The sequence below is a fragment of the Sinohyriopsis cumingii genome, unplaced genomic scaffold (genome assembly GCF_028554795.1).
Source record: "Sinohyriopsis cumingii isolate HCF-2022 unplaced genomic scaffold, ASM2855479v2 utg002017l, whole genome shotgun sequence".
Lineage (NCBI taxonomy): Eukaryota > Metazoa > Mollusca > Bivalvia > Unionida > Unionidae > Sinohyriopsis > Sinohyriopsis cumingii.
The window spans coordinates 382307-408631 of NW_028316105.1; the positions used below are offsets into that span (position 1 = coordinate 382307).

Here is a 26325-nt window from a genome sequence, read left to right on the forward strand (position 1 = left end):
TAAATAAATAGAAAATGGAAATTTCTTACTCAGCAGTGACCTTTTGATAGCAGATTCTCAAATTTATAAGAGTGGAATTAAAGAGATGATACTAAAAATGATAAACACAACTTTTTACTGATTTAGATTTATTTTGTTTTTTAATTTACCAAAACAGCTTAATCCATGTACTGGAGAACATAAAATGTAATTTGTTGAAAAAAGGCATAATGATTATGACACAAAAGCATAATGGCTGGCATGCATGCATTTAACGCCCAAAATAATTATTCAGATTTGCAAACGGCATTTTGTTCAGGTCTCGATGGGAAAGCAACAAATGGTAATAATATTTATTATTGTAGGGTTTATCTTCTAATTTTGAATCCTTGGCATGTCATCATTTCTAGATCATGTGCACTATACTTATTTGCAAAGCTTGCAAAGATCCATCAACTCTAACATTTTTGTCGTGTAACATCGACCAGTCACACTGTAATGTGTCTTGCTCTCGCTTATAATCTGGCACCATTTTTTCTCAAACTTAATGATTTTCTTTATTCATTTATTTTTAATGTAATTAATAGGAACTTTTTTCTTATAGTGCATAATCCTAGATTCAAATATAAGGACATTTTCCACTGTATTACTTAATTAATTTGCATTGCTTCCTTCTGTGTGGAAAGAGACAGATCTGGCAGTGGATAAGCTGGTGATGGCAGGCACAACATGATTAAGGTTATGCATACATTTTTTATAGATTTTCTCATGTTTTCATTAAGGAATCAAGGATGATAAAATGTCAGATTTTGAGTAATGGATCTCTATTTCAGATGTTGCTGAAATCAAAGAAAATGTTACGAAGATACATGGTGTCTTAGCGAAAGGTAAATTGTTTTAGACAAAGTATTCACTGTTTTAATTGGGCAATAAAATTTCTTTATATGATTCTCTTTTACAGATTTTGTATTGTTCATTTGATGGAACCAGTTCCAATGATGCATGTTTAGACCTATCTTTGTCAAGGAATTGGTAAAAGGTTGAGAATTTGAATATACAACACAATTTATATGATTGTTTAAAGATTTGATCTTATAGCAAAACCAGCATTTTAACTGGAAGCACATATTAAAACATCAGAATTCAAAATGAGCATAATATATGGTCATTGTGCAGAAAAGCTGTTTTTGAAATAGTGCATCATTATTGGTGAACTTACTACCACTCTAGGAACCATATGTGTGATCAGAATAAGGACTGTAAGTGTATCAGTGGGTGATGGCAGACACAAAATAATTACGATTGTGCATACATATTGTTATAGATTATTTCATAGCTTTCCATAAGGAATCAAGGCATTAAAATGTCAGAAATGAATCTGTCTATTCCCGATATTGTTGAAATCAAAGAAACTGCTACGAAGAAGCATGATGCCTTATCAAAAGGTAAATTGTTGTATACAAAGTATTTGATTGTTTCAATTGGGCAAGAAAATGTATTTATATGATTCTTTTCAAAATTTAGTATTGTTTGATAGAACCGGATCCAGTGACATTTATTGCTTTGACATTTCATGTTATAGGAAAACCAACATTTTAACAGGAAGCACATATTAAAACATCAGAATTGTAAATGAGCATACTATATGGTCATTGTGCGGGGAAGCTGTTTTTGAAATAGGGCATCATTATCGGTGATGAATCTTTGAGGCATTTAAATGAGCAGAATTAACGAATTGAATCAGTAAATATAGATTACTGGATTTGTATGTGAAATATGAACGAGTTTTTTGGATGGAAATACTGCTCAATATTTGCAGTGCAGGGTATTCATCCAACAAAACGAGTTCATATTTTTCTCAGACAAATGCAGTAATGTTTTATTATATGCTCATTTTCTTATTTTACCTAAGGCTAATTATGTAAACATCCACACTTATAAGAAAAGATTCAATCCATTATTGACAATACTTGTGCATGATCTTTAAGCTTTTCTTATTACATGTAGCTCACCAGGCCAAAAGGCTAGGTGACCTTTAGAAATGGCATCCTGTCTATATTTGTTGTCTGTCCATAAACAATTGCATTTTACCTTTTTGGGATTTGTAGTTCTCAACTGATTTCAGTACAGCTTGGAGTAAATATCATCAAAATTGCAGAAGTGCTTTATAAAGAGCAAGATCGTTGCATGTTGAGTGATTTGGTATTCTATTGGTTAACCTTATTATCATTCTGTGGGTAATATGGCTGATGCAGTATTCATCAAGCGTGTAATGTATGCTTGTATTATTAAGGTCTTGGATGAGTTTCCTGGTGTGTGAAATCCACACATACTAATGTGGAGAATGTCCATGTGATTGACAGAACTTTCTGACCCTCTGAAAGCCAAACTTTTGATTTTGATAAAGAGTGAAACATGGGCTTAAATTAGCTCAACTTTTGCACATGTCTCGTTGAGTTCTGATCAAATGTTGAAAATTATAAAGATATTGAATATTTTCAAATATTGAGTGAGGTCCATAGATATTAATAATGTAATCTGATTGCCTGAGCTTGCTACCACTCTAGGAAGCATATTTGTGATCTGACTTACAATGTATGATTTTATCATCAATGTAAATAATGACATTGATATATGCATATTTTTGAGGCCATATTGCATGCGTGCGAATTAAAAGCTTCTTTTATGAATCAACAGTTAGAAGGATATATATATGTTCCATTTCTTTAATTAAAGTTAGTTGTTGTCCTTATTCTTTTAATTTTAATGTCATTGATAGGAACTTTTTATCTTTTTGTGCATAATCCTGTAATCAGATATATTGACCTGTTGCACTGTATTGGTAAAACAATTTGCATTGCTTCCTTCTGTGCAGGAAGAATAAGGACTGTAAGGGACTTAACTGGTGATGGCAGACACAAAATAATTAAGATTGTGCATACATTATTTTATAGATTTTTTCATAGTTTTCCTTAAGGAATTAAGGCATTAAAATGTCAGAAATGAATCTCTCTATTCCAGATATTGTTGAAATCAAAGAAACTGCTACGAAGAAGCATGATGCCTTATCAAAAGGTAAATTGTTGTATACAAAGTATTTTGATTGTTTCAGTTGGGCAATAAAATGTATTTATATGATTCTTTTCAAAATTTAGTATTGTTTGATAGAACCAGATCCAGTGACATTTATTGCTTTGACATTTCATGTTATAGGAAAACCAACATTTTAACAGGAAGCACATATTAAAACATCAGATTGTAAATGAGCATAATATATGGTCATTGTGCTGGAAAGCTGTTTTTGAAATAGGGCATCATTATCGGTGATGAATCTTTGAGGCATTTAAATGAGCAGAATTAACGAATTGAATCAGTAAATATAGATTACTGGATTTGTATGTGAAATATGAACGAGTTTTTTGGATGGAAATACTGCTCAATATTTGCAGTGCAGTGTATTCATAAAAACGAATTCATATTTTCTCAGACAAATGCAGTAACGTTTTATTATATGCTCATTTTCTTATTTTACCTAAGGCTTGATTATGTAAACATCCACACTTATAAGAAAAGATTCAATCCATTATTGACAATACTTGTGCATGATCTTTAAGCTTTTCTTATTACATGTAGCTCACCAGGCCAAAAGGCTAGGTGACCTTTAGAAATGGCCTTGTATTGTGATGTTGTGTCTACAGTTCCTTGTTGATTCACAAACAAGATTCCAGTGTTTGAATGTCTGAATAAAATTTTAAGAAATGCCTTTGTCCAATTCTGTGTGAGCACTCAGTTATTTTCTGGAAAACATAATTAATCTTTTAGGATCCAAAATAATTTGAATAAATATTTAAATGTAACTCCAAACTGGTCACAAACAAACACTTTCAAGTGTACAGGCACAACTAACTAATTTCTCTATAGGCAAAGGTTATAAGTCTAAAAGATGCAAAATAGATACCCGTATGAGGGGAACGTGATCACATTCCAGAACAGTTTAGAAGCTATTTACATGTCTAAGGTCACGTATTCCAATACAGCATTGATCTCACTCTATGTATCCAACAAAAAGACAAATAAGGAAAAGAAGTTGTTTACTTGCTTCTCAACCAAAGCCAGGAACTAGGTCAGCAAAAGATACAAAGTTTGGTGCTTACGACTAAACAATCGGGTCGGACTAATTTCTGGAAAATGTCAGATTCCTAGTAAACAAAATTACATTACCCTGACATGTAATGAAATTAAAAATGAAAAGGCTTTTAAACTTACAAACAATTAAATTAAATCAAATACAAATTAAATCAAATATAAATAACACTTCCATCCATAAAGAAAAAGAAATATTTATATGATAAAGCTTTCTTTTTACCATAGATTAATTATACACGAGGTTAGAAAGAACTCGTATAAATTATATCAAGTGTACATGAAATAATAAATTTCTATACATGGGAAAGTACATCTGCTATTAAATTATCTTTCCCTTGATGTGCCTGATGTCAGTATCATATTTCTGTAACAACAAACTCAACTATACATTCCGTAGAGTTCACGTGTATTTAAGAACCATTAGTAGAGCATATTAAGAGAACCACATCTCTTCATTCATCCTGACAGAGTTGCTGTGGATTTCATGGTGCATTGCTCTGCACAACACGCTTTCTAGATGAGTGTTTGAGGATGACCAGTGCGAACTGGCCATGGTCTGTATCAAAGGGCTTTGCTTACTGTGTATGACTCCTGCAAGCATGCTCTTTAGAGGTTGAGAGGGAGAGAGAGATATGCCAATTTTATCCATATGATTATTATACACATTTCCTAGTTTTAATGAAGACTTTAATAGATATGATGCCAAATCAAATTTTAGATATTATTAACATAGACATAAAGCTTCATATATTGTAAGAGGCATCAACAGAAACAGATTTTAAATTGCATTTGAATGATGCATATATACATTTATTTTTCATTGCTTTAGAAATCTAGTCAAAAAACGAAAATCTGACAGTCTGATCTTGAGTTGATGTTCTATAGAAATAAAGATAACGACCATTGTAAAACTGTTATAAAACTAGCATCAGAAGACTATGTCAGTTTCACCATGAGAAAGCATATTTTTAACATGAAGCCATCTGACTTGGTACATTGTGTTTTACAGTTCAAATTATAATTCCATGATTGATAGCAGAAGTTTAATATTGTTTCTAATTAATCTGATTTCACTGTATTTTTGAAATGAATAATAATGTGGAAAAATGTCAAATCTAACATGTTCAACAAATTTAAGGCATTCTGCATGTTTGCATTCATGTATGAAACTTGCAATCAATTCTACAAGTCATATATTCTTCCAACAATGGATTATTGTTCAAATGTATGTGGAAACTGTGCTATATCTGAGCTTGACAGGAATTATAAACTTCAGAAATGAGCAGCACACATAATATTAGATGCATCTATTGATCATCCCTCAAAAGCATTATTTATAGAACTCAGATGGTTCACAATACATAAAAGGATAGATTTTTACAAGGCAGTTCTTTTATATAAATGTCTACATGGAGCTGCACCAGAGTATCTTCAGGATTTATTCAGGCACAATACCATGGAAAACTTCATGCGCCAAAACCAAGAACAGTGCAATTTAAAAAAGGTTTTCCAATACTCCGGTACAGTTCTGTGGAACAAGCTCTCACTACATGTAAAATCTGCTGAAAATAGTACAGTATTTAAGAAGAGATGTCATAAGCATGAATGAGTTTCTAATAGATAATGGAATTTAGTATTTTAATACTAAACATGTTAAAATAAACAGTAATTATTGCTGCCTTCATATAATGTGCATTGTTATACTCTCCTTAAGAGGGCCTCAAGGGAGAATAGCCCTGGACTACTGGACTAATGAGCCACCCTCTATAAATAAATTATTATTTTTATTATTATTATTATTATAATTATAATTATTTATATTATATATTATATTTTATTATTATTATTATTATTCAGATGTCCTATTATTTGATTGTTCTTAAAAGGAAAATATAAAACAAAATTTTTAATGTTTTGAAAAAACTGATCAGTCATATTTTACTGTTTGTGAATATTAGAGCATTTAGCTAGTGAGACAAAAAAAATCAATAAAAAAAAATCACCCAAACATGCAGACTAATTTCTTTCAATAGTATTTAGCCAATTTCTATGTTTGGTATAGATTTGGCACAATAAATAGTTAACAAAATCTTGCAATACTGTGTAATCGGAATGTACAGACACATTCATTTCCTTATTTCTGTTGCAGTTCGTGCAATATGCTTTGTTAAGTATCATCTGAAATTCAGTATTATTGTATTCTGCAGTGAAAAGAACAATATTGAACAATACATGTCCAACAATTTACAATAAAGTCACATATTTGACTGATGTGAAACAGTATAGCACACGTTCATATAGTAACTCCATGCATGAGTAAGACTGAATCAGGTAAAATGTTGATTGGTATTCCAAGATTTAGAAAGGTCCCCAACTTTCCTCAGAAGGGCACCAGAGCAAATGTCTATGTGTGTATTTACTCAAAGTGTGCATAATACTCAATAAACATGTGCAGGAATAAAACAGTAAAATTTCAAGTGACTACATGTGTGTGTGTGTGTGTCTGTTTTTATTTCTAGTTGGGTGGGGATGGGGTAGGGACCCTGATCTGGCCCGATGAGTTTTTTTCTATAGATATTAAGATCACTTGATCCTTGAAATAGTATCTGATTGTAAATCACACATTCCGTTTCAAACTTTCCATTGGTGGTCATCAGTCATCATCCATCAACTGTTCCAATGTTAATCAGTAAAATCTCCATTGTGAATGACAGGTACATAATTTGAGCTTAATGTATTAGGTGCAACTTGACAAGTTTTATAGAAATGCACTTTTCCCAAGCTGAAATTGACATTCTGGTTCTAACATTTTATAACAGTATTTACAGTGGTCACTGCCTTGATTTCTGCTAAACATCTACTGAAGTCAAGTGTTTATTAGGGGGAGACCATTTAAATTTCTAAAGGTAGGTAAATGCCTGAAAACCATTGTCTTTTTCTGATTTGTGGTAGAAAAATAATACCATTCATTGCTTTATTTGAATGAAAGTTTTTATGTGATGAATGAAATGAAAAAAAATACCACAGTTGGAATTAGAAATTCATCCCTGATGGAATTTAATTGACCATACCTGGGAGGATTACTTTTCATATTTAAATAGTATAATAAATTTCCACTGTTCAAGAGAAGCTGAACAAGGTGGACCTCTTGTCAAGTTGGCGTGTAAGTTTTCTAATTGTACAAAATAGACAGGACTTTTCAGATTAATTTGTATGGTCCATATATATGATTTAAATAATGATCACTGATTGGTGAAATGGTATTTGATTGTTAATCATGCGTGACTTGTCAGTCTGTCAGTGGGTGGTCTTCCTTGATTGGATGTAGAAATCTTGATAAAAAATGCTGATAAGTGACTCTACTCTGGAGATGCCATCAGTGTGCCAGCCTAGGAACAGTGGTGATTTATTAGTATTTTATTGCTCCATCACAGAGCATAATTAGAGGGATTAAGTCTCCCACCAGGATGTATGGGGTTCTGAAAACACACATGAGCTGTACTGTTAGACTATTTTCTGTTTTTTGAAAACAGAATGGGCACCTTATCTCTGAGTACTGGTTTACAATTGGGATATGAGTAGTCGATGATAAATTTGAAGTAGTTATGCAGTGGTGATAGAAATATGTGATGGAATCTTCATTACTAAATATTCTTTTATTGTATCATGTTTGGCCATCTGACTGCAGATATTTTTCACCAAGGTTGATATAGTGGTCTTATTGTTGTGTTGATAATATTATTTTATTTGTAGAAGATTTGCAGGCCAAACAATCTGCATCAGTCTGGAGGTGCATATGCTGTCCATGTTTTCGTTCATTAAATTGCGATCAAGACTTCCAGCTCTTTGGTGGGAATGATATTTCTTTACAGCCATTTCAGGTAATTTTGTATTGTCATATTTCCTGGGAGATGCACCTATTGGGAGGGAATATAATCTACTGTCAAATTCAAAAGTACTGCTGATCAGCTTAGATGGGCTACCATGTATCTGTAGTGAGACCTTTAACTTGCTTGATGTAACCTCCACAGTGTTGCTGTGCCACAAACACCAAAAGCTCTCCAGGAAGCTAATGTAGAGGAATGTCACATATATTCATAAACTGAGGCTGGAGTTTGCTAAGCAGTCACCAATTTGCCAGAATAAAAATATTTACAAGTTCAGATGTTTATTTTAGAATAAGCAGAAATATAGGATGGAAGCAACATTGCTTTGAAAATGTATCGGAATTAAAAGTCATGAAATTGTAGTTTGTATTTATTCATGTCCATTGTAATCGGTTTTGATCTAAGCTAATTTGTTGTCACTTGATTTTAGGTATCCACAGGATGAACATCTTGTCTGTTCTCTTCATCATATTCACTGTTTAGTATCATCAGTAAAATGTCTAGATCCTTTCTTTTGAAAGCAAATATGTTTTTTATAGATGTGGTTTACAATAACGACAGTGTACGGAATGAAAATTCTGAAGTTGATTAAAAGGGGTTCCCTTTGATAGACACTTGAGAATTGCACTATTATGTACCTGCTGGATACATTAGAAAATGTTTCATGGCATTGTTTCATCAGAAGTGTATTCCTGTTTATTCTTTCCTTTCTTAACTGTAGTTTGTTTCTTGCTACATATTGTTTCTTGCTACATCTTGATGAATGATACAAGATGGCCGCTATTGCTTAACCAGCTTGAAGCAGCTGTTCTGTTTTTTATTGACGTTTTCATGATATTTGTGCTTGTTGCCTGTTTTCATCTTCATTATTGTGTTCATTATGTATTGGCTTTTAAATTCGTATGTGTTTCTTCATCTCCTTGTTTTGCAAATGAGAACAATTAGACTTTTTCTCAGCTGTCTTGCTCCACTGTTTTTCAACAAATCGCCATCACGTGATACTCGCCAGTCAACCCATTTATGCTATGATGGACCCTCATTAATTGCTTTAAATGATTACTCCTTGGCTCTCCACACTATATTGTGCTCTAGACTAAACGAACTGGAACTACATTCATCATTACCTAAATGTAAACAGAAGCAGTAAAAGCAACGTTTCAAAGCTGGCTGGCGCAGAACAGGAAGAAGAATCCCATTTATCTTCCTGATTTCTGCACAGCCATAAAAAAAATTTGACCGTTAATTTAGATAACCTAATTCAAATCCCTATTAATTCGTCAACCTTTGTGTCAACTATCCAAGAAATACCTCTGTGCATTGCATTATGCAATGCCCAGTCAGTAGGACCACCGGAAAAACGCACAGAAATAGTTAATTTTATCAATGACCAAAATGTTGACATATTTTTGCTGACAGAAACATGGCTAAAAAATTAGGTGATGAGCCCAAGTGTGAGGATCTAACACCCACTGGTTACTCCATCAAGTTGTTCCCCCGTAATTCTCGCAGAGGTGGAATTGCTGTCATCACAAAGAACTCTTTATGATAAAACATCTTAACTACACCACAACATTCAATTTTGACCACATAGTTTGAACTAGTCCAAACCACACTCACACTGGAGCAAAGGTCAGTTCATTTTTTCTGCCTATACCACCCTCCTCTTAGTTAAAAAAACAAGCTGGCTGACTCTGTCTTTTTGGAGCAGTTTCCGAATGTCCTAGACTATGGAAATTTTGATAGGTGGCAACCTGATTATTCTTGGAGATTTCAACTTTCACTTTGACTGTCCTGGAAACTTAAATACATCAATACTTGTAGATTCCATTAATGTTTTCAACCTGAACCAGTCAGTTAAACAACCCAACCATAAACATGTTCACATTTTAGACTGGATTCTTCATAGACCTGATGATAACATTATACGATCCTCCTTGGTATCCCATGACCTTGCATCAGATCACCTCTGCATTATATCCCATCTTAACATATCAGTCCCTAACCCTCCACCTTTATCTGCTACTAAGAGAAACCTCCGTATTATAAATAGAACCAAACTAATGCACGATATCCAAGCAAACCTTACAACTTGCTTACCTCCTACTGCAGAACACCTCGATAACTGTCTGCGTTCATTGCTTGACAAACATGCCCCAGCTACCAAGTACATAGTATCAATTCAGAAGTGTTCTCCATGGTATAGCAGTGTTAGGGACCAGCTTCATACTGCTAAGAGAGACCGCCGTAAAGCTGAGAGGCTCTGGCTTTCCACCAGACTCACTATTCATAAGCACATCTATGAAGCCGCTAAGAAGAATGTCACAAATATAGTCCATGCAGCAAAATCAGCCCACTACACTACCAAGATCATGGAAAGTTCCAGCTGCAAAGAGCTCTTCGAGATTACTAACAAGCTAATGTTAAGGAACAAATCAACACCACTTCCAACTACCTTCTCTCCAGTCGACCTTCCAGACATGTTTGCAAATTTCTTCTGTGACAAAGTACAAACCATTAGAGATAAGCTTGACACCACAATTTCATTTGACTCATCATCACCATACATTTGGGATACAGAATTTGAGCAGCAACCATTAGCAGCATTTGAACCTGTCTCTATGGATTTTGTACGTACAGTCGTGATGAAGACTGCACCAAAGTCATGTGAACTTGATCCGATTCCAACATCACTGCTGCTTGAGTGCTTAGATCCAGTATTGCCTTCACTGACTGATGTTATTAATACCTCTCTCTCATCCATGGAATTCCGATCATTTTTCAAAACTGCCATTGTAAAACCTCTGCTGAAAAGAAACCAACACTAGACCATGATGATTTTCAGAACTACTGCCCAGTTTCTAATCTCCCATTCATATAAAAAAAATTTAAAACAGGTTGTTCTATCCCAGGTTGTATCTCATCTAAATTCAAACAGTCTTTTTAGCAATGTACAAGCTGCATATCACCCTTGCCACAGTACTGAAACTACTCTTCTGAAAGTAGTTAATGACATTCTCTCTATGTTGGAGAGTGGAATGATTACAGTGCTCGCCCTCCTTGATTTGTCTGCAGCATTTGACACAATAGACCATGATATATTACTTCACCGTCTCCAGCATGTATTTGGCATTCATGATACAGCCTTACTGTGGTTCAAGTCCTACTTGGTCAACAGGACACAAATTGTATCTGCAAATGGAATACACTCCAGCCCAGTTGATCTATGTTGTGGTGTTTCACAGGGTCTGTTCTTGGACCTGTTCTCTTCATTCTGTACACTCAGTCGCTCTCAAGTGTCATAGATCATCATTCAGTGTCTCACCAATTGTACACTGATGACATCCAAATATACAAGTCTAGCCACCCAAATGAAGTTGGTGCTACCATCTATGGTGTAGAGGGGTGCATTTCTGATGTGAAATCATGGATGACATGTAACAAGCTGCAGATGAATGATGATACAACTGAGGCCATTCTGATCACAACACAGAGACTTTCTCATTCACATCCTTTACCTCAAACAATACATATCAGCAACACCAACATTAAATTCACACAATCAGTATATAACCTAGGTGTTACTCTGGACAGTACTCTCACATTGCACCAACATGTCATGAACATATGTAAGGCTGCATATCTTGAGCTGAGACGCATCAGCTCAATTCGCAAATATCTTTCAGTTGATGTCACTAAAACACTTGTATGTTCATTAGTACTTTCAAGACTGGACTATTGTAACTCAATTCTTGTTCATCTCAATATCTATTCCAGAAACTTCAAAAAGTTCAAAACACAGCTGCTTGGATCATACTTAGAGTACTGTGATCAGAGCACACCTCCCCGCTGCTCTGTACCCTACACTGGCTATCTATTCGATCCAGAATCAAACACAAAATTTGTTCTCTGTGCTACGTTGCACTGTCGGACTGTAGTTCAACATACCTATCCGATCTCACCCATGTGTACACACCAGCAAGATACTTACGCTCCTCTTCTGACACTCGTATACTCAATATTCCCACTATGAAAACAAAGTCGTATGGACTGCGTTCTTTTGCATACCAGGGCCCAGCATCATGGAATGAATTGCCCACTGAACATCGACACAAAGACACGGTGATCACATTCAAGAGGGCTCTCAAAACTGACTTATTTCGACTGCAAGAACAGACTTAAAGACCTAATAATGTACCTGAAATATTCTCAGCATATGTTTTAATGGTTTCTAATTTCATGGTGTTTGTTTTTGTAATCAAATCATTACATGTTTTTTATCTTATAGGTGTTGTCTAATCTTGTAAAGTGCTTAGAGCTTCTAAAGATTAGGCGCTATTATTATTATTATTATTATTATTATATTTTGAGAAGTTCTTTCTTAAAGATTTAAATTTTTTAATATGTCATTTGTGGTATTTTCGTCTGAACTACACAAAGATACAAATATATGTTACATGAATTCTGTCTACTTCTGGTACAAAAGATTCAAAACTTTCAAAATCCAAGTTGGTTCAAGAATATTTTTTGAAAAGAACAAATAAAATAGTTGTCACCTTCAAAATACAGTAACCAGAAATGTATTTTTTTTATGTCACCTTAACATGTTCAGAGTAGCCCACTGTTATTCCATTTTAGCTCACCTGGCATTAAGGACAAGTGTATTTATGGTATGGCTCTCTGTGAATTGTGCATCAAACATTCATGAACAGTTGCTAATCACCGCTGTGGAGTCCATGTTTCTGATTTCTTAGAATATTGGTGTATGTCAACAAAATCTCAAATGAGTTAATAAATTAGCGGGATCCATACAAAATGATGAGTTAATCTTGAGTCAGATTGGCTAATATTATTTTTTACAATCTGCAGTCCATAAGACTGATGGAGATGTATCAGATCAAACTTTATATTATTAACAATTTGGACAAGTTCAGTAATGAATATGATCAATCAGGTAGTCACATTTATGATCAGATTTTGATAAAATTTAAATTTTAATCATGAAGATCATGGAGAGGTTCAACAATGAATATTAAATGTATAATAATGTGGTGATCTTGCATATGCTAGATGAGAAAGTGACCACTCTGGATACATTATTTGAGATCCAGTGTCGATCAGACTTCACATATTTAAATAGAGGCTAATACAAAGAAGAAATGTATTATATAAGTTGACTTTAGCTTCAACTTCAGGGTCCAAAATGTTGTAATATTGCTACCAATTTTGGAGGTCTGAATGAAGTATGATGTTCACTTTCATTGGATCACCTCTTGTACTTAATAAAGGTCATATTTGCTGCATTATAAATTGTTGTATGTTATACATTGATCTTTCCCTTTATTATTTGTATTTGTCACTCTCTTATTGCCTTAGTTATATATATGTCAAGCAAGAATTTACCAGTGCATTTGTTTTTGTCCTGAATCCCATTTGTCATATGAGTGTTTGAGAACAATTTATGACTTTAATGCAATTTTTAGGTTTAGAATATGGAATGCTTGAATAATAAACATAACATGTCCGATACAATTATCACTGCATAGTGCACAAATTAATAAAGATAAAGATGTGATAAAATTGTCTGGTACTAAAAAGCAGAAAAACGCAGTCAAGGACAAAAATACAGTGAACAGTATTTTCTTCTGCATTTGATCTAGGATGGAAAACAGATGTCAACTGATGAGATGGAAGTAACCCCAGTTGTTGAGAGCTATAATGATCCTGAAGCTGGCACACAGGGTAACTTTATTCATTTGAAAAGAAAATCGTAGAAAACAATATTTATACTTCTACCAAATGTAGTTTTTTTTTTCTTTTTGCACTTCTTAATCACAAAAACTTGGTTATAGGGTCAGACCTTTTGCTTTTTTAAAATTATGGATTGCACATATAAGTCAGATGTGTCTGTATGCAATGGGTTTAAGATTAAATTTTTTTGGTTTAATTTTTATTGTGATTAGGCTGATTGCAGTTGTATGTGCTCATCTAATGTTGTGATGTTTTGCAATATAATACTCAATTTTGTAAGCAGTTCAGAAATAAGTTGTTGCATGTGTGACCATGTTTATTGAGATACAACGGTTACATTAGAGATGGATCCTGAGACCTTGATGACTGTCATCTAGCTCAGATGTTTTTGTTATACTCTGGCTTATGTTTGCACCAATCAAGCCACATCTGATCCCCATACTTTATAGAGATGAAAATATGACACTAAGTGTGAAATATGGTTTTGTTAATACTGCATGAATGTGTTCAAAGATATCCCTAAACTACCTTGAATTGAAATACTCAAGAAATTATTAATTTGATTACACTTTCAGTACATGTGAATATTTGGATGCATACAAGTAAACACCTCATTTTATAATCTAGACCCGTTTTGTTAATGAACCACCAAGAGCCACACAAATTTTAGCTGCAGAGTCCTTATCAATCAGTAAGCACACATACTTCAAAATAGCAACTGATGAAGCAAGAACTGGACATTTATATGTTTATCTCTACCATTCATAAGGCTAGATCTTAATACTCATGAAAGTTTATTTCTGTTAAGGATGAAAACATACAGAAAATATGGTAACATTAATATATCTTTCTCCTTTGAATATGTTCCCAGATCACATTAATGTTAGGAACATTAGCTCTATTACCTCCCGCATCCAGCCCTCCCAAAGATGAAAAAAGAATGACTTCCTTGGCTATATTGTATATTATATTTACAAAGTGCAACAACTCTCGCCTATTACCTTCTCTTGCTACCGACAACTGGCATTGTAAGTTTTCAAAGTGAATTGACAACATCTTTGACTTTCCTCACAAAACCAAGTGGATTGTTGTGTTTTTTCATTCCATTCATTAAGGAGTTTGTTAATTTCAGATGCATTACAGTTTATTATGCAGGTGGTATAGATTATTTGTTGAATTTGGGGTATAGGTGAATTTTTTCACCTACATGGGTTTTTGCATTTTCTGACTGCATAGTCTTCCCTGCTGCTTTGTATTAGACCGTGTTTGTAGTTTACGTTCATCCATGCTGTCTATTTATTCAGCACTCTGATGTTGCAGGAATCTCTGACGTTAAAACATATAACTTAATTTCTCTTTTCTTTTCTTCCCTTGTGATTTCAAATTAATAATTACATTGTTGGCTACCTGCATCATGTGCACTAATTGGTCAGCGACTACAGAGTCAACAATTCTAAGGGAAACTGCAAAAGCAGTATAGATATCTTGTGCATTCACCCTTATACAGAGTCATTCACCAGCCTGATTGGGGATGCCATTAGGCTCCTCCTCCCAATGAAAAGATGACTAATGGTACCAACTCTTACTACTGAAATGGGGCATTGGAGAACATTGCAACTTCTCCTTCACTGTCTGTGCTGTCTCTGAAGTTGAAAGTGCATTGTCTGGTACAGCAAGCAATGACAGAGTTGATTAATTCTGGTCTATTTTTCCATATCATCTTTTCTTAACTGAAAATGTCAACACTCTGGATTGATTTGTTTTACCCATTTCTAGGCCACCAAGTTTGTGCACGTCCCTCCACCACCTGACCAGGCATGGCCTTAAGGCTTGTAAATCCTAGCACATGGTGTTTCTAAATGAGCCATGCCATCTAGCTGCACTTAGTTTGATGCCATATCGGATACCAGCTGGACAGACCAACCATCTGTTACTAGGCCTCACCAAGTCAAGCCATGGTCCATAAACTTTGCCATGGATTCGTCCATTGGCCTATCATTACCACTGCTCTGGTAGTGCTGTGGTTTATAATGCCTTATATATGTCCAATACCTCTACGAGCCAATTTTGATCCAATTTCTACATCATACAAATGTGGCTAGCCATTTACTCGCTGCTTACTCTCTTGGTTAGTACTGTGACAGTCTTAGAGATGATGGCTATGCCTCATCTATGCCTCCGGGTATGTGTTGTCCTGATATAGTTCTTGATTATGACCAGGTCGACCTACACAATGCACAATGAGTGTGTGGATATTTCTGATGACAGTTCATGCTCAGATTCCACCATTTAGTGGACAGGGTATATACTTGAAGGTAGGTGTAGAGGAAATTTGTCAGGTGATATTGGACTCAGAATGTTAACCACCTTCTCCTCTACACCAGCATACAGGATTAAGTCCTTGCTCGATATTGACCCCGAAGAAGTCGACCCTTTCCTCAGTCTTCTTCTGCAGTGATGAAAAATCAAGGAAATCTCTGAGACTTTTTGCCATGATTAGCTATCCTAGTAATTCCAGTCTGTTTTCTGGGAGTGAGCTAAGCATTATGCTGGTACAAAACCCATTCTTACATGTTCTCAACAGATCTCTGGGCATTAGGCAAGAGCTATGCTGGGGTCAATCTGACTTCACCTGCTTACTGTATGGTGGATAAGGCTATTCTGTGCACTACTTTGAATTTCGTTTGTAATATCATGGACACATCACAATTGTTGGACTTGGAATTTCTGGCAATTTTTTGACTTGCAGACGAGGTCAGGGAGTCAGTGGTTAGAATATCCAAGTGGCCCACCATACATTATTGAATGCTTTGACAGCTTCTGCTAACTGTGATCTTGTGCTTGCACTTTACTCACTCAGGCCTCATCATGTCCTGACCTTGCAAACCACTCTCTTTGATTCAGTTCTTATGTTCAGTGGCAAGACGGAGGATTTACAGAGGCAGGCACCCTATCATCCTCTTGACTACTTTTCCTCAGATTGTCAATTGCTGCAGCACATCATATCCTACTGGGTTGCCTCTATGTATGCCATTGCTGATAGCCTTGCTCTTTCAGGGGCACTCCTTTTCAGTGCTACTTAATTACAGGATTAGCATGATGAGCATGATTGTATCATTATAGGCACAGTGGTAGTCATGATTGGCTCACAGCAGGAATATCTGTTGAATACTGGATGCGAGTGTGTGCCAACACAAATAACTTTGTTTGGGTGCCCAACTCTGTATATATATATATATATAAATTTACTGGGCTTTGACACTGCTGACACCGGTCATAACATCAAAGCCTTTCACTTTTGAGCGACCATCCCCAGAACAAGGATGTGCTCAGCATGTCAGGCAACTCAGTGGTAGTTACATACCTCCTCAAGCATGGCCAAATCATTCCAACACTGCTTTTTTGTCTGGAATTCCACCATTGGTTTGCACAATGCAACATTGACAACCATGTCAGATACATTCCAGGCATACTCTGTCTTGGGTGATTCTCTATCAAGGAAGGGACAGATTCTCCGTACAGATTTGTCCCTCGATCCATTGGTCTCTATTCTTCTTCATGCTTGGCTCCTGTCTGGAAATCCTTGTTGCTGAAACAATTCAATCCTTCAGTTGTGGATAGACCTGCATGAGCTAGAAGGCCCTCCACTTTAAAGGCATACCAAGGGAAGTAGCATGTTTCCAGGTACTGGTATAGATTCAACAATATTTTGCCTTTGAGTGTCTCTGTCACACAAGTAGCAGACTTTTTTCTTTGGCTGTTTGAAGAGTTGGCTCTGAATAATATGGGCTACTGTTCTATGATAATAGACACATTCCATCATCATGGCAGGGAGGATCTTGATCATAACAAAGACCTCTCTGACTTGTTGCCCAACTTTGACTTGAATAGGCTTAAATCACTCCCATTGTTTCCAAAGTAGATTCCTTTTTCCCACCGATGTTACCCAAGGAATAGGTTACATGCTCAACATTCCTTCTGCCTGTTACTCATTCTGTTAATATTAATGTGATCAGGGAACATATTCAAAGAAGAAATCAATTGTTTTTAGTAAATTTTGTTTCTTTTAGAACACTTACCCATCACATTACTTTAATATCCTCCTGTCCTCTGCAGTGCAAGCATCCCATTATACAATGTTCTGTTCAGCTGAAAATTAATGCCACCTCTTGGTGCAAGGCGGTACTAGGGAAGAGTTATTGCCCATTGTCTATATACGATAGACAGGAAAGATGATTTTTAGTCTTTTGGCAAGGCTGGATTTGGGATAGAGAAGAGTTGATATTCTTAACCTTAAAGTGCTCAGGGAATGTATTCTAGGAGAAAATTAATTTTAATTGAGAAATTTGCTTTCACTTTTTATGCAGGCTACCTTGGCAGTTTTCTAGTGTTTGTTATATAGAATAACATGGCATCAAGTGATTCTTTTGAATTAGAAAGAGATTTTGATGTAATTCCAACAGGGACACTTTTTCATAACAGCAGTATGTGAGGGTTTGACATCCAATTTCAGCAATAATACTATTTTTTTAAGGTAGGATAAGCTATGATAGCTTATTTCATGTAATTTTAGTGTGTGAAACATTGTGATTCAAACATTATAACTGCTTTTTATCATAATATTCATACCAGATACACCACAAAAATTATTGCATGTTTTTCAGATTTCTTTGTAAGTGTCAACTGTATACTATGAGTATGCAAACAAGTTCTTTAAAACAAATACTAGTTCTAACATTCAGTTGATTGTTGAAAATAACTAGATAAATTACTTGGAAATTTTAAAATTTGCTCTTACTTCGAAAAACAGCACTCTAGCCTAACAAAATGCATATATATCATTTTTGTTCTATACCTGTCCACATTAGGCACTTTTATTGAACCCAATTTGTTAACAAATTTTAAAATTACCTTACCCTAGATAATATACACTCTGGAATATTCTTCAAGGCATTGTTTGAAGAACTACGGACAATGCCTATAATACCAATCACCAACTCTTGTGTGGTATAAAATAAGACTAAAAATATTCATTATTATTTTGAACCAACACACAGACCAGTAAATGGGAAAGATCCTGAGATAGAGCAGAAGTCTTTTAGAAAGGGTAGTAATACTGATGTAACATAGAATGTGTGAGGAAACAAAACTAGAAGAATATGGTTAGTAGAATATGTAATTTGTTAAACTAACAACATTTAAAAAAGATACAACTTCAGCACCAATTTAAAACTAATATACCATATAAAACAGATAGGACCTTCAAGTAAAGTATTTATAAATTGATTAATGACAAAGAATTACAGCAGATGAAGGAAGCGAGTAAAGAATTTAAGATGTTTATGAATGTTTGGTTTGGAAAATGATATTAGGTTAGAACAAGATTATAACAATAAAACGTTATTGGAATGGTGGGAAAGGATGGTAAAAAATATAAGAAAGTTTCTGAACAATAAATAATGTTTGAATAACTGGAGATTATTTTACTCTAGTGGGGAAAAAGTCTTTGTCTTACTGGTAGGAGTTCATCCAGGCCTAAAATATATTAACAAAGCATATATAGTATCTACTTGGAGCACTTCATACCAACATAGATTTGCAACAGTCAGAGCAGGGAATTGAAGATGAAAAAGTTTTTCAAGTATCTTTTATACTATACTAATTTAAAAAAAGATAGATATAATTGATAACCAATCAGCCATAGGTGTTTCAGATATTGAAGACAATTGAAAAGTCATACAAAACAATGTATTTATGTTTAATATTCCTATTTTTGATGGAGAAAAACACAACATAATGTGAAAGACTGCAAGAGTTAGCAGAAGGAGAAGAATTAACAAATAAATAAATTTCTGAAAAATGTTACAGAGGTGAAGGTATGAATGATAGTGAGTGAATTGCATGCATAATAACGAGTCAAGGTTGCATCTGAATTGCTGAGGTTTGCCACTCAAAAAATCATGCCTGAATTGATTTTGGTCATAAAAAATAAATAATAAACAAACTGACACACATATGTTGGAATTAATAGTATATCCAGGATAAAAGTGATTTTAATAACTACTGGACATCATACATATTAATATAACTTGCTTTTGCATTAATACAACATTAATACAACAAGAAATGGAGATCATTGTATTCCAGTGCTAACAGAAGATCAAAATAATATTTATGAGACTGGAGAATAGTTTGTGTTAAAGGTTGCAAATGATCCACACCTCAGAATGTTGAATGTGCTAGTTCCCACTGGTGCATTTGCATGCATCTTGTATATGTTATCAATCAAGTTTTTATGTCTGAAACAGTTATTCCAGCTGAAATCCTGCAGATGAATGAAGAATCCATTCAGATGTTTAAAGAAGCTCTGAGGGATCAAACAGAGAAGGTTTATAACATCAGGGTCCAGATTGTAGGACAATTTGCAGTCGGAAAAACAACATTGTGTAAGCGACTTTTGGGGGATGACGTAAACATTGATGAGAGAAAAAGTACTGAAGGAATTGATGTGCATATCCATCGCTGCAGAGTCTCCCATGCAACTGGTGAATGGGTAAAACTAGATAAAGGTAAAGTGTAAAGTTTTCAGTGTAATTTACTTTAGATATCATAATAAATAGATGGAACAATGTACAAGTATACTATGAACTAAAACTGCTAATTCATTCAATATTCATGCACAATTTTATGGACTGATGGTTGTTTTTGTTGGTTTTATGCCATTTTCCAGCAGGTTGGTGGAGGTAGAACCCTGGAAAATCACAGTAAGAACCACTTCCCCATGGAAAGCTACTGGCAGACTTTCTCACATATCCACACTGGCTAAACTCGATACATGATCTTGTATGGACAGGGATAGGATGGCAGTGATCAGTAAAGGTGAGCACTTAGACCACTATGAACTATACATAACGTACATTATAGCATAAGAAGAAATAATAGACAAGTAGTCTATGTGATATTTTAATGAAATAACTATTACATGATTATTAAACTATGCATATTTATATAATAACATTCCTTGGGTCTCCCATATGTAATATCTAAGAGGCAGAATTGCCAGTATGACTGAAGGACATAATTGATAACGCAGAACTGCCAAAGTTTTAAGGCGGAATTGCCAATACGACTTATTGACGTATATACCTAGGATGAAGTCTTAATCTTCCAAAGACTCTGAAACACTTAGCACCATGAAAATAGGTACCCTTCCTGCAGTGGAATAAACCTCCTTTGAAGAAATCTAATTGCTCATATTCAAGAGGAAAACATCCCAAGAAAGAATCTGAATGATCACATTGAAGAGGAATACAATGACACACTACTTGCTAACACCACATTATTGTACAAAGACTTGCATAATGAATCTGTGATGCAAGTAGATGATACATCTTTTGACAGAATCTGAACGATTACACCCTAGAAAAATAACTGACCCACAGTACATATAATGAAACTGTACTTGGTGCAGGTAGATCAAACTGCCTGTACTACAGCGTATTTCTAGGAATGGGTAGGCATATACTATGGTAAATGCTCATGTAGAATGGCATTATATGAAGCCCTGATGTAACACATAAATCTGAGATTAAGCATCTCAGCATTTTAATAAGGGGGTCCTCAATAGCTTCATTTGCTGATGAGATGGCAGCCCCGTCTGGATTGAGTGGTCATTGAATTAACGTTTTGTTTAGCCTGGCACATATGAGCAGTAACTTCTCTAGGAACGCTGATCTACATAATGGATTATACAATCAAACGTATATAACATTTTCCTCCCTGTCTCATAGTCGATGTAATGATACTTGATTAAAATATCTCTTAGGCATGATTATGTTGAGATACTGATAATTTTGTCACCCACCCACCTTTACCATTATGCCAAAAATTGTATTTGGTCTGAAATACTTTTGGATTGATTGTATTTGGTGTGACTGGATTCTTCAGCCTTGTTATATGTACATATGTCTGATTAAGATTCTTATGAGCATACAATGAACGAATCTTTTGGATGACAGTCATCTTTTAAATTTTAATCTGTCCATCTTATGGGAGCTAAAGATATTTGTTTGCTTTCTGTTCATTGTAGGTGGTGAAGACGGGTCATGCTTATATATATATATTAGGAATGGACTGGTAAGGAACTAGATGGCTGCAATAGTTTTTAGTTGGTAGCGCAAAATTACGCTTGGTCCTGTACCTGTCAATACCATATATATATATAACTGGAAGCAAAATTATTTGCCAATTGTTTTACTAATGCTAGAAAAATCTTTGGATGACTTTCTGAAAGTTTATGTTGGTTTCTTTGTATATGCAGTGGATTAGAGTCACTCATAATACTTAAAATCCACTCTCCTATTTCGTATTCCAGATGGAGAACAATCCGATAAACTGCAACGCTTTTGCAAGCTTCTGAATAATCAAGGCCAGGTACCTGACAGTGAGGAAGTGGAAAACAGCAATGGCATGCATCAGGTGAAGACAGCTCCTGATGTAGAGGAATCTGACATTCAGCACATGGAACCAAGAAATTTTGGAACAGACCAAATAAGCATCCAAGAGTCCTCATCCATGCCATTAGATGTATTTGATGAAGATTCAAGTAGGGATGATGTAAAGCAAACACCATGCTTAGGAACAGATCAAATGAGAGGAAAATCATCTTCATCAAATTCATCAGAGGATCAGAATAGCGATGAGGATGATGAAGGTTCAAATGCAAGCAGCAAAATCTTGCCAGGAGATAAAAAGAAAAGTTTCAGTAACATTTCAGAGGAGAAAATACTGGAACAAAGTTTAAGAAATACTGATATGAACATCAGTACGGATGCAGTGAAGAATATACTTCAGTTTCTAAATGAAAATGCTGACAAACTAGTAAGAAGTAGAGAAGAGTATTCACCATTGGCAATGTGGGATTTTGCCGGTCAATACATTTACTACACTACACATCAAACTTTCTTGACACAACGAGCCATTTACTTATTGGTTATAGATTTTACTCAGCATCTGACAGATGATGTGACAGATGATGATATCTTCTTTGATATTGAAGGGAAAAGACAGTATCAAGTTCATGGTAAGTTTAGTTCAAATCTGGCTATGTTGCTTATCACCATAAGAAAATGATGGAACATGGATAGGCTAGTACTTATGCATGTAAGTATGTTTGTATGTATGTCACAGTTACAGTACACACACATGATATTTGGGAACCCCATGCACACGCTTTGTAGTAGGAGTGGAATGAGAGTCGAGAGGATTAAAACAAAAACCTTCCACCATCTTTCAGCTTTTGATGCTGGAGTTGCTACAGTGTCTTGCTGATAATATCTCTGTACACCATGCTTTGTCATGGAAACACATATGATGACTGCCTTGGATTGTACATGGTATCGATATTATGGGTATGGTTTACTGTTTATTACCCCAGCAAGCATGCCAGAGAGAGAGAGTGAGTGAGGTGTATCATCTATCAAAATTGCTATCGATTTGGGAGGAATTTACTCTTTTGTACTGTCTGTAAACTTATCATTCAGCTAATTATAGATTTCCTAGTTTTATTGAAGGTTGTGTGATACATGTACATAATGCCAAATCAAATGTTTTATAATATGAAAATGCAATGCAAACTATTAATTAAATAAATCCATTTTTTAAATTCTATGTTACTGAAGTCTACAGATGTATTCATGTCGTTATTTCTGTTGTAGTTTTCTTAGTATACTTGTTTAATGATCATCTGAATGTGTGTGATAGTGTGCTCCCTGCAGTAAAAAAGATTATGTCAAATAAATTGATGACAGAATCACGTTCATATCTGACTAAAGTGAAATAAAAGCACACAGTTTTTGATGGTTACTATGATCACACACTATCGTTATCATAATGTACCATTTCTTCCAACATCCAACCATTACAGTATAGTATTGAAACTTGATAATGCATACTTCTGGTGGTTGCTGCAAAAGCAAAAAATCTTGCGAAGAAAAGCATTATTAAATCTTTATTTTACTTTAAACTGTACTATTTTACATTAATTATCATAGTAGCATTTCATTTATTTATACAGTTGGTTGCACAAAGCCATCCTAAACACAAGTTTGACACGTACAGTATTTGAAGATAATCGCTTCTGGACAAAACCTAACCTAGCACAATAGAAGCCATAACACAGCTTCTTTTCCTTACGATTGACGTGTTAATTTCATATACGAACTGATAACCTAAAAGCACAACACCAGCTCTTCTAAAGGTTTGTTTTTCTTTGCCATTATGTTGATAATAACAATGTACTCTGACAAGTGAATCATACTGTATAACTATAGGCTGTGCCATTGTTTCATTCTCGTGAAAAACAAATTAGTGATAGAAAAATCTTCTAAACTGATCAGTAGAGCTAATATCATTTATTTGCATTGATTTTATTGCCTTCCAATCTTTGCATTGTTGTTGTTGTTGTTGTAGGGCTTAACGCCATTTTTCAGCACAAGATAGGCTATACATGGCGGCCAGTATTAATGGTGGAGGAAGAACCCGGAAAACCCCCGGAAAGAACCACCGACCCACGAGAAGCTACTGGCAGGCTTTCTCACATACCCACATTGGCCAAATCTGAGACTCAAACCCACGCAGACAGAGGTGAGATGGCAGTGATCTGTAACGGTGAGCGCTTTAGACCACTCGGCCACTTGGGGCCCCTTCCAATCTTTGCATTATTCAGATTAATTGTTTAAAATAAATAATGGCTTTGCTTCAAACTACTTATAAAGGTATAATTTGACCTTTTGTTCTAAACAGTGAGAACTACAGCATTTTATCCTTTTGTTCCCCTTCTGCAGAATTAATTAATTCGTGTTTTTTTTACCATTTACAAATAGATTTACAAGCAGAATCATTTATGCAAAACCTCAAAACTTACTTGATTCTTGATCAGGATATAGCCATTTGTTGTATATAAATACTGTACATCATGTATATTTATATTAGCAAGTAAATTTGAGCATAAGTTGAAATTAATATTTTACCTTTTGTTTCTTTTTCAGTTAATTTTTCCTATTGCATACTATGCCTAATACAGATAAAAAATAGGTGAACATGATCCAAGGCATTTATGATTACTAACTGTTTGTAGTACCTATCTCTCCCTCTCTCTCTGTGAAGGATACAATATGGAATCCAAATCCTTACTGCAAGTTATTGTAATCATTTGCACTTAACATAGACATTTTTCATTTTGAATATGCTTCATTAAGAGTGTATTTCCTGAAATCCTAGCTTTCTTCAGATAGTGTTCTCATTGTTTGCACCAAGCCAAAAAGGTGTTCCTGCCATGAAAATGTTTCGTGATTCTCCTTGTTTGAAGAATGTGTCACTAATGTGTCAAAAATAAAATGCTTATTAATGCTGACCGCATTTTACCTTCTTAATTGAGCAGTTTTAGGCAAGCTTTAAAATTAAAATAATAAAAAGCAACCAGTGATGAAAACTACCATATATACTCACATATAAGATGAATAATTTAGGAAAAAATAAAGGCCTGGAAGTAGGGAGGTCGGCTTATCTGCAGGTCAAGGTATAAACTTGAAAGTTTTTAAGATTATTTTTGGTTGACTCCCATAATGGCTGTAAATTTTGGGACACAAAAATACAATTAGTTTCCTTGTCCTAAGATGTATATGCATGGGAATAAAATATATTCTCAGTGAAGACTTACTAAACTGTTATAAACTACTATGATTGCTTTTGTTATTATTTTGCATGTGCATATTTCCTGATTTCTCCGACATGAAATTAAATAAAGGTAAACAAAAAACTTCATAATTCAAGGGGCTGGTATGAGTTTACCCAGGAGACCAGGCTGTAATGTACAGTACTTACACGGTGCAAATCATGCCTAGCGTCACTTTAATCATTGTTTATTCCCAAACATATTAGATGCAGATTTTGCTTTATTCATTTTTTCGATTGCATTCTTCCAGATAACACTTCACCTATTTGGTAATAGCTTTTTCATTTACATTGATCCAAGCGCTCACGAGTTACTCTATTTTTCAATGATATAAGCGATGCTACAAATTGAGGTAATCTTTATGAAATGTACATAAATTCAATTGTGCAAAGCACAACTAGCATAACTGTTGCGTGTTCATGAAAGTATGATAATAATAGAGGCTAAAATTCTGAATATAGATCAACTAAGATCATCATTGATCTATTTTACTTTTGTGTTTTGACTGAACAAAATCATAATTTTCCACACAATGGAAAGCTGGATGTTTTGGCATCTCCTTTATTTATAATTAGCAGATTTGTATTTTGTTTTCGGACATCATTGTAGGCCAGTTAATCGTTATAACCATGAAACTGGCTTGGGTTAAGAGGGAATTTTGACCAGCAACTATACTTGGCGTTCAGCATTAAGAGGATAGTGTTAGGACTGGTTGGCCTGGTGTCAGGATAATGTGACTGGGTGGGACATCATGCTACATGTCTGCGGCATGATGCCCCAGTACTAGACATCACTATAAACTGGCACATTGCAGACATCATAGTGATATGA

At 34.8% G+C, this 26325-nt stretch overlaps 1 protein-coding gene across 1 annotated transcript in view; it reads left to right on the plus strand.

The window, feature by feature from the left end:
- Positions 1 to 816: 816 nt before the first annotated feature.
- Positions 817 to 26325, plus strand: part of LOC149771234 (uncharacterized) — a 129641-nt gene continuing 104132 nt past the window's right edge. Inside the window, exons 1-6 of the mRNA XM_089948683.1 lie at positions 817 to 866; positions 3001 to 3054; positions 7879 to 8006; positions 13670 to 13751; positions 20069 to 20329; positions 22135 to 22842. Coding sequence (XP_089804809.1) covers positions 13682 to 13751; positions 20069 to 20329; positions 22135 to 22842 — 1039 coding nt within the window. The 5' untranslated portion in view covers positions 817 to 866; positions 3001 to 3054; positions 7879 to 8006; positions 13670 to 13681. The remainder of the gene's footprint in view (positions 867 to 3000; positions 3055 to 7878; positions 8007 to 13669; positions 13752 to 20068; positions 20330 to 22134; positions 22843 to 26325) is intronic.